The sequence below is a fragment of the Pristiophorus japonicus genome, unplaced genomic scaffold (assembly GCF_044704955.1).
Source record: "Pristiophorus japonicus isolate sPriJap1 unplaced genomic scaffold, sPriJap1.hap1 HAP1_SCAFFOLD_82, whole genome shotgun sequence".
Lineage (NCBI taxonomy): Eukaryota > Metazoa > Chordata > Chondrichthyes > Pristiophoridae > Pristiophorus > Pristiophorus japonicus.
The window spans coordinates 2,109,531-2,121,956 of record NW_027254740.1 but is presented as its reverse complement, the minus strand read 5'-3'; the positions used below and the strand labels follow the sequence as shown (position 1 = coordinate 2,121,956).

Sequence of the window (12,426 nt, the reverse complement as noted above, 5' to 3'; positions counted from 1 at the left end):
TTGGCAACATTACACTCAGTCCCTTCTTACAAGTCCTTAAATGTAGAATGTAAATAGTTGGGGTCCCAGCACTGATCCCTGCAGCAGCCCACTCGTTACTGGTTGCCAACCAAAGAATGCATCATTTATCCGACTCTCTGTTTTCTGTTAGTTAGCCAATCCTCTATCCTTGCTGAGATATTACCCCCAACCCCGTGAACTTTTATCTTGTGCAGTAACCTTTTACATAGCACCTTGTCAAATGCCTTCTGGAAGTCCAAATACAACACACTCACTGGTTCCCCTTTATCCACCCTGTTTGTTGCATCCTCAAAGAATTCTAGCAAATTTGTCAAACATGCCTTCCCCTTCATAAATCTATGCTGACTCTGCCTGACCGAATTTTGCTTTTCCAAATATCCTGCTACTGCTCCTTTAATAATGGACTCCAACATTTTCCCAACAACAGAAGTTAGGCTAACTGGTCTGTAGTTTCCTGCTATTTTTCTGCCTCCTTTTTTAAATAAGGGTGTTACATTTGCAGTTTTCCAATCGCCGGGACCTCCCCAGAATCCAGGGAACTTTGGTAAATTACAACCATTGCATCCACTGTCCCTGCTGCTACTTCTCTTAAGACCCGAGGATGCAAGCCATCAGGTCCAGGGGATTTATCCGCCTTTAGTCCCATTACCTTACTGAGTACCATCTTCTTGTTGATTGTGTTAAGTTCCTCCCCGCTGTCGCCCCTTGACTATCCACTGTTGGGATATTTTTAGTGTCCTCCACCGTAAAGACTGATAGAAAATATTTGTTCAGTGTTTCTACCATCTCCATATTCCCCATTACTAATTCCCTGATCTCGTCCTCTCAGGGTGCAACACTTACTTCAGCCACTCTTTTCCTTTTTATATACCCATAGAAACTCTTGCTATCTGATTTTATATTTTGTGCTAGTTTCCTTTCATAGTCTATCTTCCCTTTCTTAATCATTTTTTTTTGTCATTCTTTGCTGGCTTTTAAAAGCTTCCCAGTCTTCTGTCCTCCCACTAGTTTTGGCCACTTTGTATACCCTTGTTTTTAATTGGATACCGTCCTTTATTTCTTTAGTTAGCCACGGATGGCTATCTTTTCTTTTACACCCTTTCCTCCTCACTGGAATATATTTTTCTTGAGAGTTGTGCAATATCTCCTTAAATGTACACCACTGTTCATCAACCGTCCTACACTTTAATCTATTTTCCCAGTCCACTTTAGCCAACTCTTCCCTCATACCTACATAGTCTCCTTTCTTTAAGCTCAGTACGCTGGTTGGAGATCCAACTTTCTCACCCTCCATCTGAATTTCAAATTCAGATCATGCTATGATCACTCATTCCAAGGGATCCTTTACGAGGAGATTGTTTATTAATCCTGTCTCATTACACAGGACCAGATCTAAGATAGCCTGCCCCCTGGTTGGTTCCGTTACATACTGCTGAAGGAATCCATCCCTTATGCTCTCTATGAACTCCTCCTCAAGACTACCCTGACCAATTTGATTTGTCCAATCAATATGGAGGTTAAAATCACCCATGATTATTGCTGTTCCCTTTTTACAAGCCCCCACTATTTCCTGGATTATGCGCTGACCAACAGAGTAACTATTGTTACGGGGCCTATAGACTATGCCCACCAGTGACTTTTTCCGCTTATTGTTCCTTATCTCCACCCAAACTGTATCAACATCCTGATCATTTGAACCAATATCGTTTCTTACTATTGCAGTGATTCCATTATTTGTCAATAGAGCTACTCCACCTCCTTTTCCTTTCTGTCTGTCCTTCCGGATTGTCCAGTACCGCTGAATATTTAATTCCCAGTCCTGGTCACCTTGCAACCACGTCTCTGTAATGGCTATCAGATCATACCCATTTGTATCTATTTGTGCCGTCAACTCATCTATTTTGTTACAAATGCGACGTGCATTTAGACAAAGTGCCATTATATTTGTCTTTTTACACTTTTTTCCTGCTTGTTTCCTCTCTCCTTCAAACTCACTTTCTTTATTTTTGCTTTCAAATTCCAGCTTTACTCCCCTCCCCACTGAATCTATTTTCAGGTTCCCATCCCCCTGCCAAGCTAGTTTACACGCTCCCCAACAGCACGAGCAAACCCCCACTGCGAGGATATTGGTCCCGGCTCTGTTGAGGTGTAACCCGTCTGGTTTGTCCATGTCCCACCTCCCCCAGAATTGGTCCCAATACCTCAGGAAACTAACGCCCTCCCGCCTGCACCATCTCTCCAGCCAGGTATTCATCTGCTCTATCGTCCTGTTTCTGAAGTCACTAGCTCGTGACATCGGGAGGAATATGGAGATTACTAGCTTTGAGATCCTGCTTTTTAATCTCTCTCCTAACTCCCTCAACTCTCCCTGCTGGAGAGGGGAGGAAGGGGAACCAGTGAGTGTAGAACTGAACCCAGCCAGAGTCAGTACCTTCAGGGGAGGGGAACCAGTGATTGTAGAACTGAACCCAGCCAGAGTCAGTACCTTCAGGGGAGGGGAACCAGTGAGTGCAGAACTGAACCCAGCCAGAGTTAGCACCTTCAGGGGAGGGGAACCAGTGAGTGTAGAACTGAAACCAGCCAGAGTCAGTACCTTCAGGGGAGGGGAATCAGTGAGTGTAGAACTGAACCCAGCCAGAGTCCGTACCTTCAGGGGGGAGGAGATGGAGCGGAACCAGTGAGTGTAGAACTGACCCCAGCCAGAGTCAGCTACTTTAGGAGAGGGAGGGTAACCAGTGAGTGTAGAACTGAACCCAGCCAGTGTCAGCATCCTCAAGGGATGAGAGGGGAACCAGTGAGTGTAGAACTGGACCCAGCCAGTGTCAGCATCCTCAAGGGATGAGAGGGGAACCAGTGAGTGTAGAACTGATTCCAGCCCGAGACAGCACCTTACGGGGCGGGGACAGAGGGGAGGGAGGGGAACCAGTGAGTGCAGAACTGAAACCAGATAGATTCAGCATCTTCAGGGGAGGAAAGGAGAGGGCAGTTGAGAGAAGGTTGATTCCGGAGATGAGAGGGTTGACTTATCAGGAAATATTGACTTGGGATAAATGGTTCATTCTCAGTTTGGCAATCAGTAACTAGTGGGTTGCTGCAGGGATCAGTGCTGGGTCCCCAACTATTTACAATCTATATTAACGACTTGGAAGAAGGGACCGAGTGTAGTGTAGCCAAGTTTGTTGATGATATAAAGATGGGAGGAAATGCAATGTGTGAGGAGGACACACAAAATCTGCAAAGCGACATTGACAGGCTAAGTGATTTGGCAAAAATTTGTCAGATGGAGTATAATGTTGGAAAGTGTGAGGTCATGCACTTTGGCGGAAAAAAAATCAAAGAGCAAGTTATTATTTAAATGGAGAAAGATAGCCAAGTGCTACTGTATAGCAGGACCTGAGGGTACTTGTACATGAAGCACAAAAGATCAGTATGCAGGTACAGCAAGTGATCAGGAAGGCCAATGGTATCTTGGCCTTTATTACAAAGGGGATGGAGTATAAAAGCTGGGAAGTCTTGCTACAGTTGTACAGGGTATTGGTGAGGCCACACTTGGAATATTGCGAGCAGTTTTGTTTTCCATATTTACGAAATGATATACTTGCTTTGGAGGCAGATCAGAGAAGGTTCACAAAGTTGATTCCGGAGATGAGGGGGTTGACTTATGAGGAAAGGTTGAATATGTTTGGCCTCTACTCATTGGAATTGAGAAGATAGAAAAGTGATCTTATCAAATAATATAAGGTTATGATGGGGCGTGACAATGTGGATGCAGAGAGGATGTTTCACTGATGGGGGAGACTAGAACTAGAGGGCATAATCTTAGAATAAGGGGCCCCATTTAAAACTGAGATGAGGAGAAATTTATTTTCTGAGGATTGTGGATGTGTGGAATTTACTGCTACAAAGAGCTGTGGAAGCTGGGACATTTTATAAATTAAATCAGAAATAGACACTTTCTTAAACAATAAGGGGTTATAGGAAGCGGGCAGGGAAGGGGACCTGAGTCCATGATCGGATCAGCCATGATCGTACTAAATGGCAGAGCAGGTTCGAGCCTGCATGGCCTACTGCTGCTTCTATATCTTATGTTAACCAGTGAGTGCAGAACTGAAACCAGCCAGAGTCAGCATCTTCAGGGGAGGAGAGGAGAGCCAGTGAGTGTGGAACTGAACCCAGCCAGAGTCAGTCCCTTCAGGGGAGGGGAACCAGTGAGTGTAGAACTGAACCCAGCCACAGTCAGTACCTTCAGGGGAGGGGAACCAGTGAGTGTACAAGTGAACCCAGCCAGAGTCAGTACTTTCAGCGGAGGGGAACCAGTGAGTGTAGAACTGAACCCAGCCAGAGTCAGTACTTTCAGGGGAGGGGAACCAGTGAGTGTAGAACTGAACCCAGCCAGAGTCAGAACCTTCAGCGGAGGGGAACCAGTGAGTGTAAAAATGAACCCAGCCAGAGTCAGTACCTTCAGTGGAGGGGAAGCAGTGAGTGTAGAACTGAACCCAGCCAGAGTCAGTACCTTCAGGGGAGGGGAACCAGTGAGTGTACAAGTGAACCCAGCCAGAGTCCACTCCTATTGGAGAAGGAAGTGTGCCAGTGAGTGTATTTCTGAACCCAGTCAGAATTGGTGGTGAAAACGGGGAGTGGAGGAGAAACAGTTTAGAATTGTGTGTTGATTTGGATTTCAGCACAACAGGAGGGACAATGTGTGGGACAGGGATTTACAGCTTTGCAAGAACGAGAGAGGAAAGAATGTTCCATGGAAACTAGGAGGCCACGTTTCGACTGACCCATAGAACGGTGCACCTCCGAGAGGTCCGCCGACTTTCTAGAAGGAAAAGTGAGCCTTATACTTACCTCGGGATTCTCCACGGTGATCTAGCCTGCTTTGGACTGAGCACAAGAGAAGCAGCGGGGTTCGGAGCTACAGCCATGCGCCAAAAAGAGTGTCGGCAGCTGCCCATGTGTGCAGTGGAGTCTGCGTGTGTACACAGTAGCTCCTGGCCCTCCCAGCGTGTCGTGGCTCTGGGCGACCCTATCCCTGGCCGAAGGAACGACGCGATGTTCACTGCCCCTAGCCCGGGCCGAGTGGCCAGCCTGCCTCGCCTCGCCGCAGCCTAAACTCGGGCCTCGCCTCGCCTCTTCAACCTTGAAAATGTAATGAGGCAGGCAGGGCTGTGTGTGCTGCTGGAGGGCTCGCAGTGCTCCGGAACGGATAGGTGCCGCAGTAGGTGAGGTAGCAATATTTAATTTTTTATTTATTGATTGATTTTTAATAACTTTTTAAATTTTATTTATTGATTGAGTTATTGATCATTTATTATTGATGATGGTTCTTTATTTTTAAAAGCAAAGTGTTTAATGTTTTGGAAAATCCTCTAACTTCCCTTCCCTCCACAACCCATCCCCCGCCCGCCATCTCTGGCTACCGGCGCCTGATTTCTAAAGTGTCCACAAGGTTTTTCTGAGCGTACAAAAGTGTGAACTGACTCAGGCCTAAGTTAGGTTGGAGTAACTTTTCGCTGTCTAAACTTGCCTATCTGGCCAAAATGGTGTGAGTGGCTAGAAAAAGAAACTGCACTAACTGACTGAAAGTGGAGCAAACTAAACATGGAGAATTGTGATTTGTTGGATACTCCAAAACAATCAGGACATTCTAAAAAGGGAGTGAGAACAGCCAGTTGTCATGGTGCACATTGGTACCAACGACATAGGTAAAAAAAGGGATGAGGTCCTACGAAACGAATTTAAGAAGCTAGGAGCTAAATTAAAAAGTAGGACCTCAAAAGTAGTAATCTCGGGATTGCTACCAGTGCCAAGTGCTAGTCAGAGTAGGAATCGCAGGATAGCGCAGATGAATACGTGGCTTGAGCAGTGGTGCAGCAGGGAGGGATTCAAATTCCTGGGGCATTGGAACTGGTTCTGGGGAGGTGGGACCAGTACAAACCGGACGGTCTGCACCTGGGCAGGACCGGAGCCAATGTCCTCGGGGAGTGTTTGCTAGTGCTGTTGGGGAGGAGTTAACCTAATATGGCAGGGGGATGGGAACCAATGCAGGGAGACAGAGGGAAACAAAAAGGAGACAAAGGCAAAAGACAGAAAGGAGATGAGGAAAAGTGGAGGGCAGAGAAACCCAAAGCAAAAAATAAAAAGGGTCACTGTACAGCAAAATTCTAAAAGGACAAAGGGTGTTAAAAAGACAAGCCTGAAGGCTTTGTGTCTTAATGCAAGGAGTATCCGTAATAAAGTGGATGAATTAACTGTGCAAATAGATGTTAACAAATATGATGTGATTGGGATTACAGAGATGTGGCTCCAGGATGATCAGGGCTGGGAACTCAACATCCAGGGGTATTCAACATTCAGGAAGGATAGAATTAATGGAAAAGGAGGTGGGGTAGCATTGCTGGTTAAGGAGGAGATTAATGCAATAGTTAGGAAGGACATTAGCTTGGATGATGTGGAATCTATATGGGTAGAGCTGCAGAACACCAAAGGGCATAAAATGTTCGTGGGAGTTGTGTACAGACCTCCAAACAGTAGTAGTGATGTTGGGGAGGGCATCAAACAGGAAATTAGGGTTTCATGCAATAAAGGTGCAGCAGTTATAATGGGTGACTTTAATATGCACATAGATTGGGCTAACCAAACTGGAAGCAATACGGTGGAGGAGGATTTCCTGGAGTGCATAAGGGATGGTTTTCTGGACCAATATGTCGAGGAACCAACTCGGGGGGAGGCCATCTTAGACTGGGTGTTGTGTAATGAGAGAGGACTAATTAGCAATCTCGTTGTGCGAGGCCCCTTGGGGAAGAGTGACCATAATATAGTGGAATTCTACATTAGGATGGAGAATGAAACAGTTAATTCAGAGACCATGGTACAGAACTTAAAGAAGGCTAACTTTGAAGGTATGAGGTGCGAATTGGCTAGGATAGATTGGCGAATGATACTTAAGGGGTTGACTGTGGATGGGCAATGGCAGACATTTAGAGACCGCATGGATGAACTACAACAATTGTACATTCCTGTCTGGCGTAAAAATAAAAAAGGGAAGGTGGCTCAACCGTGACTATCACGGGGAATCAAGCATAGTATTAAAGCCAAGGAAGTGGCATGCAAATTGGCCACAAAAAGCAGCGAACCCGGGGACTGGGAGAAATTTAGAACTCAGCAGAGGAGGACAAAGGGTTTGATTAGGGCAGGGAAAATGGAGTACGAGAAGAAGCTTCCAGGGAACATTAAGACGGATTGCAAAAGTTTCTATAGATATGTAAAGAGAAAAAGGTTAGTAAAGACAAATGTAGGTCCCCTGCAGTGAGAATCAGGGGAAGTCATAACGGGGAACAAAGAAATGGCTGAACATTGAACAAGTACTTTGGTTTGATATTCGCTAAGGAGGACACAAACAACCTTCCGGATATAAAAGGGGTCAGAGGGTCTAGTGAGTAGGAGGAACTGAGGGAAATCCTTATTAGTCGGGAAATTGTGTTGGGGAAATTGATGGGATTGAAGGCCGATAAATCCCCAGTACCTGATGGACTGCATCCCAGAGTACTTAAGGAGGTGGCCTTGGAAATAGCGGATGCATTGACAGTCATTTTCCAACATTCCATTGACTCTGGATCAGTTCCTATCGAGTGGAGGATAGCCAATGTAACCCCACTTTTTAAAAAAGGAGGGAGAGAAAACAGGGAATTATAGACCGGTCAGCCTGACATCGGTAGTGGGTAAGATGATGGAATCGATTATTAAGGATGTCATAGCAGTGCATTTGGAAAGAGGTGACATGACAGGTCAAAGTCAACATGCAATTGTGAAAGGGAAATCATGCTTGACAAATCTTCTGGAATTTTTTGAGGATTATTCCAGTAGAGTGGACAAGGGAGAACCAGTTGATGTGGTATATTTTGACTCTCAGAAGGCATTCGACAAGGTCCCACACAAGAGATTAATGTGCAAAGTTAAAGCACATGGGATTGGGGGTAGTGTGCTGACATGGATTGAGAACTGGTTGTCAGACAGGAAGCAAAGAGTAGGAGGAAATGGGGACTTTTCAGAATGGCAGGCAGTGACTAGTGGGGTACCGCAAGGTTCTGTGCTGGGGCCCCAACTGTTTACACTGTACATTAATGAATTAGACGAGGGCATTAAATGTAGTAACTCCAAATTTGCGGATGACACTAAGTTGGGTGGCAGTGTGAGCTGCGAGGTGGATGCTATGAGGCTGCAGAATGGCTTGGATAGTTCCGGTGAATGGGCAAATGCATGGCAGATGAAGTATAATGTGGATAAATGAGAGGTTATCCACTTTGGTGGTAAAAAGTGAGAGACAGTCTATTATCTGAATGGTGACAGATGAGGAAAAGGGGAGGTGCAAAGCGACCTGGGTGTCATGGTACATCAGTCATTGAAGGTTGGCATGCAGGTACAGCAGGCGGTTAAGAAAGCAAATGGCATGTTGGCCTTCATAGCGAGGGAATTTGAGTACAGGGGCAGGGAGGTGTTGCTACAGTTGTACAGGGCCTTGGTGAGGCCACACCTGGAGTCTTGTGTACAGTTTTGGTCTCCTAACCTGAGGAAGGACATTCTTGCTATTGAGGGAGTGCAGCGAAGGTTCACCAGACTGATTCCCGGGATGGCGGGACTGACCTATCAATAAAGACTGGATCAACTGGGCTTGTATTCACTGGAATTCAGAAGAATGTGAGGGGACCTCATAGAAACGTTTAAAATTCTGACGGGGTTAGACAGGTGAGATGCAGGAAGAATGTTTCCAATGTTGGGGAAGTCCAGAACCAGGGGACAGTCTAAGGATAAGGGGTAAGCCATTTAGGACTGAGATGAGGTGAAACTTCTTCACCCAGAGAGTTGTGAACCTGTGGAATTCTCTTCCACAGAAAGTTGTTGAGGCCAATTCACTAAATATATTCAAAAAGGAGTTAGATGAAGTCTTTACTACTCGGGGGAAACAAGGGGTATGGCGAGAAAGCAGGAATGGGGTACTGAAGTTGCATGTTCAGCCATGAACTCATTGAATGGCGGTGCAGGCTGGAAGGGCCGAATGGCCTAATCCTGCACCTATTTTCTATGTTTCTATGAGCAACTCCTGTCGAAACTTGGCCCCTCGATGTGTCTATCCTGAATTTCTGTCTTGCACTGACAGTGATGAGTTTTGTTGTCTCCTTTTACAGCGTCTTCGAAGGGCAGATTTTCAAACAGTAAGCACAAACCAAACATCGTGTCAAGATCTGACGGAGTCAATCGATTCATCAGGACCTGAATATCATCGGCCTTTGAAAGTGGAAGGAGAAATGTTTGTCTGTCCTGCCTGTGGGAAAAGATTTCAAATATCAGTGTGACTAGAAAAGCACCGAGACACACAACCCCCGAGTGAGTGTTCCAGTGCACTGCCTGTGGAAAGAGCTTTAATCAGTTACACAGCTTGAAGAAACATCGCAAAATTCACAGCGTGGAGAATCTGTAAACGTGTTGTGTGTGGGTGAGGCTTCAGCTGATCATCCAACCATGGAGAGTCACAAGGATAGCCGCACCATGGAGAAACCGTGGAAATGTGGGGACTGTGGGAAGGGATACAGATCACCATCTGAGCTGGAAATTCATCGACGCAGTCACACTGGGGAGAGGCCGTTCACCTGCTCTACGTGTGGGAAGGGATTCACTTCACCATCCACCCTGCTGAAACACCAGCGAGTTCACTCTGAGGAGAGGCCATTCACCTGCTCAGAGTGTGGGAAGGGATTCTTTCGGTCATCCGACCTGGTGGGACACCAGCGAGTTCACACGGGGGAGAGTCCGTTCACCTGCTCTGAGTGTGGGATGGGATTCACTGCACCATCTATCCTGCTGAGACACCAGCGAGTTCACACTGGGGAGAGGCCGTTCACCTGCTCTGAATGTGGGAAGGGATTCACTCAGTCATCCCACCTTGTAGTTCACCAGGGAATTCACACTGGGGAGAGGCCATTCACCTGCTCTGAGTGTGGGACGGGATTCTTTCGGTCATCCGACCTGCTGGGACACCAGCGAATTCACACGGGGGAGAGGCCGTTCACCTGCTCTACGTGTGGGAAGGGATACACTGCAGCATCCATACTGCTGAAACACCAGCGAATTCACTCTGAGGAGAGGCCATTCACCTGCTGTGAGTGTGGGAAGGGATTCATTCAGTCATCCCACCTTGTAGTTCACCAGCGAATTCACACTGGGGAGAGGCCATTCACCTGCTCTGAGTGTGGGAAGGGATTCCCTCGGTCATCCGACCTGCTGAGACACCAGCGAGCTCACACGGGGGAGAGTCTATTCACCTGCTCTGTGTGTAGTAAGGGATTCACTCAGTTATCCACCCTGCTGACACACCAGCGAGTTCACAATTGACTGCAGGGGCTGGAATCTGCTGTTAATCACATCCTGACTCAACCATGTTCATTCTGACAATTGGGGTTTGCTTCTGCTGATAACTCCTGTAACTGGACTGGAGTTTAATATTTGGAATATAGACAAATAAATAAATAAATGGAGGGATGAAATCCCGCCTCTGGAGGGATGCAGGAGGTGGGAGGCTGATTTCCATGTCACCTGTTCGGAGGCACACCTGCTCTCCAGAAGTCGTCGTGTGTAAACCCGGTTTCAAATTACTGAAAATGATGCTAATAAAACACCATCTATTTTCTAGTTAGATTGGGGTACAGTATTCAATTCCTCAATAAAAAACATTTTAAAAGAAAATAATTTTTGGAAGTTCTTCTACGTTGGTTAAGTTTTTTCAGAAGTTTTAAATGTTTCTGCTGGAGTTTTAAAAAGGTTTTCCCAAGTTAATGATAAGTTTCCCAAGTTGATTTAAAGTTTAAAATGAAAGTCAGTACTTAGCTACCTCCCTTGATACTATTCCCTGGGCGCTGCCAGCCCTCTGCAGCAGCACAAAGCCCTGGCTGGACCACACCTGGAGCACTGCGAGGAAGTAGAGGCCTGGTCGTCTCCGAAGTGGGCCCGAACGCCTGGACACCATATACAGTTCCATGGTTAGAATCCCCGTGTACAGTTCCATGGTTAGAATCCCCACGTACTCTCCCCCAGGGTTAGAATCCCCACGTACTCTCCCCAGGGTTCGATTCCCCGTGTACAGTTCCATGGTTAGAATCCCCATGTACAGTCCCAGGGTTGTAATTGCAATGGACAGTCGCAGAGTTGGAATCCTGTGACTGTACACAGTCGAAGCGAAAAATTGAGGCATTGAATCTGAACCGGGGAAAAAAATCATAGAAACATAATTCAATTTCTATACTATTTCATATCAAATCAAATGAATTGTTGCAACAAACACGTTACCTTCATGCCAAATGGGAAACAAGTGATGTCGGGGGAGTTCAGGACTGTTTGCGCCCGGTTACACAGCATGTCCCTGGCTCTCCACTCCAAATGCACTTATTTAGGATCGCAGTCTCATTGACACATCCAACTGACTGGATGAACCTCGCCCTTTAAACCCCATCAGAGAAATATCAGCATTTGATGTTTAGTTTGCCAAACCTTTAGAAAAACTTGTTAGGCTTCAGCTGGAAAATTGTGTTCAAGTTTGGGCTCCAAACTTTGGGAATGGTGCCAAGCTTTTAGAGAAGGTGCAGAAGGATCGGTGCCAGGGATGTGGGACTTCCGTGATGTGGAGAGCCTGGTGAAGTTTTCTCCAGAGAGCAGGAAAGGGTAAAAGGAGATTTGACCTAGATGTACAAAGTTATGAATGATTTAGAAGAAAGAGTAAATATGGAAAATCTTTCCAGTGGCATTAGGGAAGGTAACCAGAGGGGTCAGACTTCCAATGATTGGCACAATGACGAGAGGTGAGATGTGGGACCATTTGTTACCCAGTGAACTGTTATGATCCAGAATGCACTGTCTGAAAGGATGGTGGAAGCAGACTCAATAGTAACTTTTAAAAGTGAATTGGGTAAATACTTGCCGGGAAAAATATACCAAGCTATGGGTAAAGAGCAGAGCAGCGAGATTCATTGAACAGCTCCACTAAAGAGCCGGCACAGACTCGATGGGCCGCATGGCCTTCTGTGCTGTACCACTCCCTGACAATGGTGAATGATTGTCCCTGGAGTGCTCCGCCCGGGGGAATACGCCCTATCTCCATCAGCGGGGAGGCAACGCGTGGGAAGGGCTGGTTCACAGAGAGCACCTCCCTGTGCGGAGAAGCTCCCGGGGACTGAGCGGAGTGAGCACGGCCCCAGGCAACACCGAGTGCGGCTCTCAGGCCCTGGGCAACACCGAGTGCAGCCCTCAGGCCCGGGCAACACCGAGTGTGGCTCTCAGGCCCCGGGCAACACCGAGTGTGGCTCTCGTGCCCCGGGCAACACCGAGTGCGGCTCTCGGGGCCCGGGCAGCACC

At 46.8% G+C, this 12,426-nt stretch overlaps 1 protein-coding gene across 2 annotated transcripts in view; it reads left to right on the top strand.

The window, feature by feature from the left end:
- LOC139257294 (zinc finger protein 436-like) overlaps positions 1–10,729 on the top strand; it is a 92,656-nt gene extending 81,927 nt beyond the window's left edge. For both annotated transcript variants that reach the window (XM_070874431.1, XM_070874430.1), the window contains one exon: positions 9,210–10,729. In XM_070874431.1, coding sequence (XP_070730532.1) covers positions 9,544–10,413 — 870 coding nt within the window. In that variant the 5' untranslated portion in view covers positions 9,210–9,543 and the 3' untranslated portion in view covers positions 10,414–10,729. The remainder of the gene's footprint in view (positions 1–9,209) is intronic.
- Positions 10,730–12,426: the final 1,697 nt, after the last annotated feature.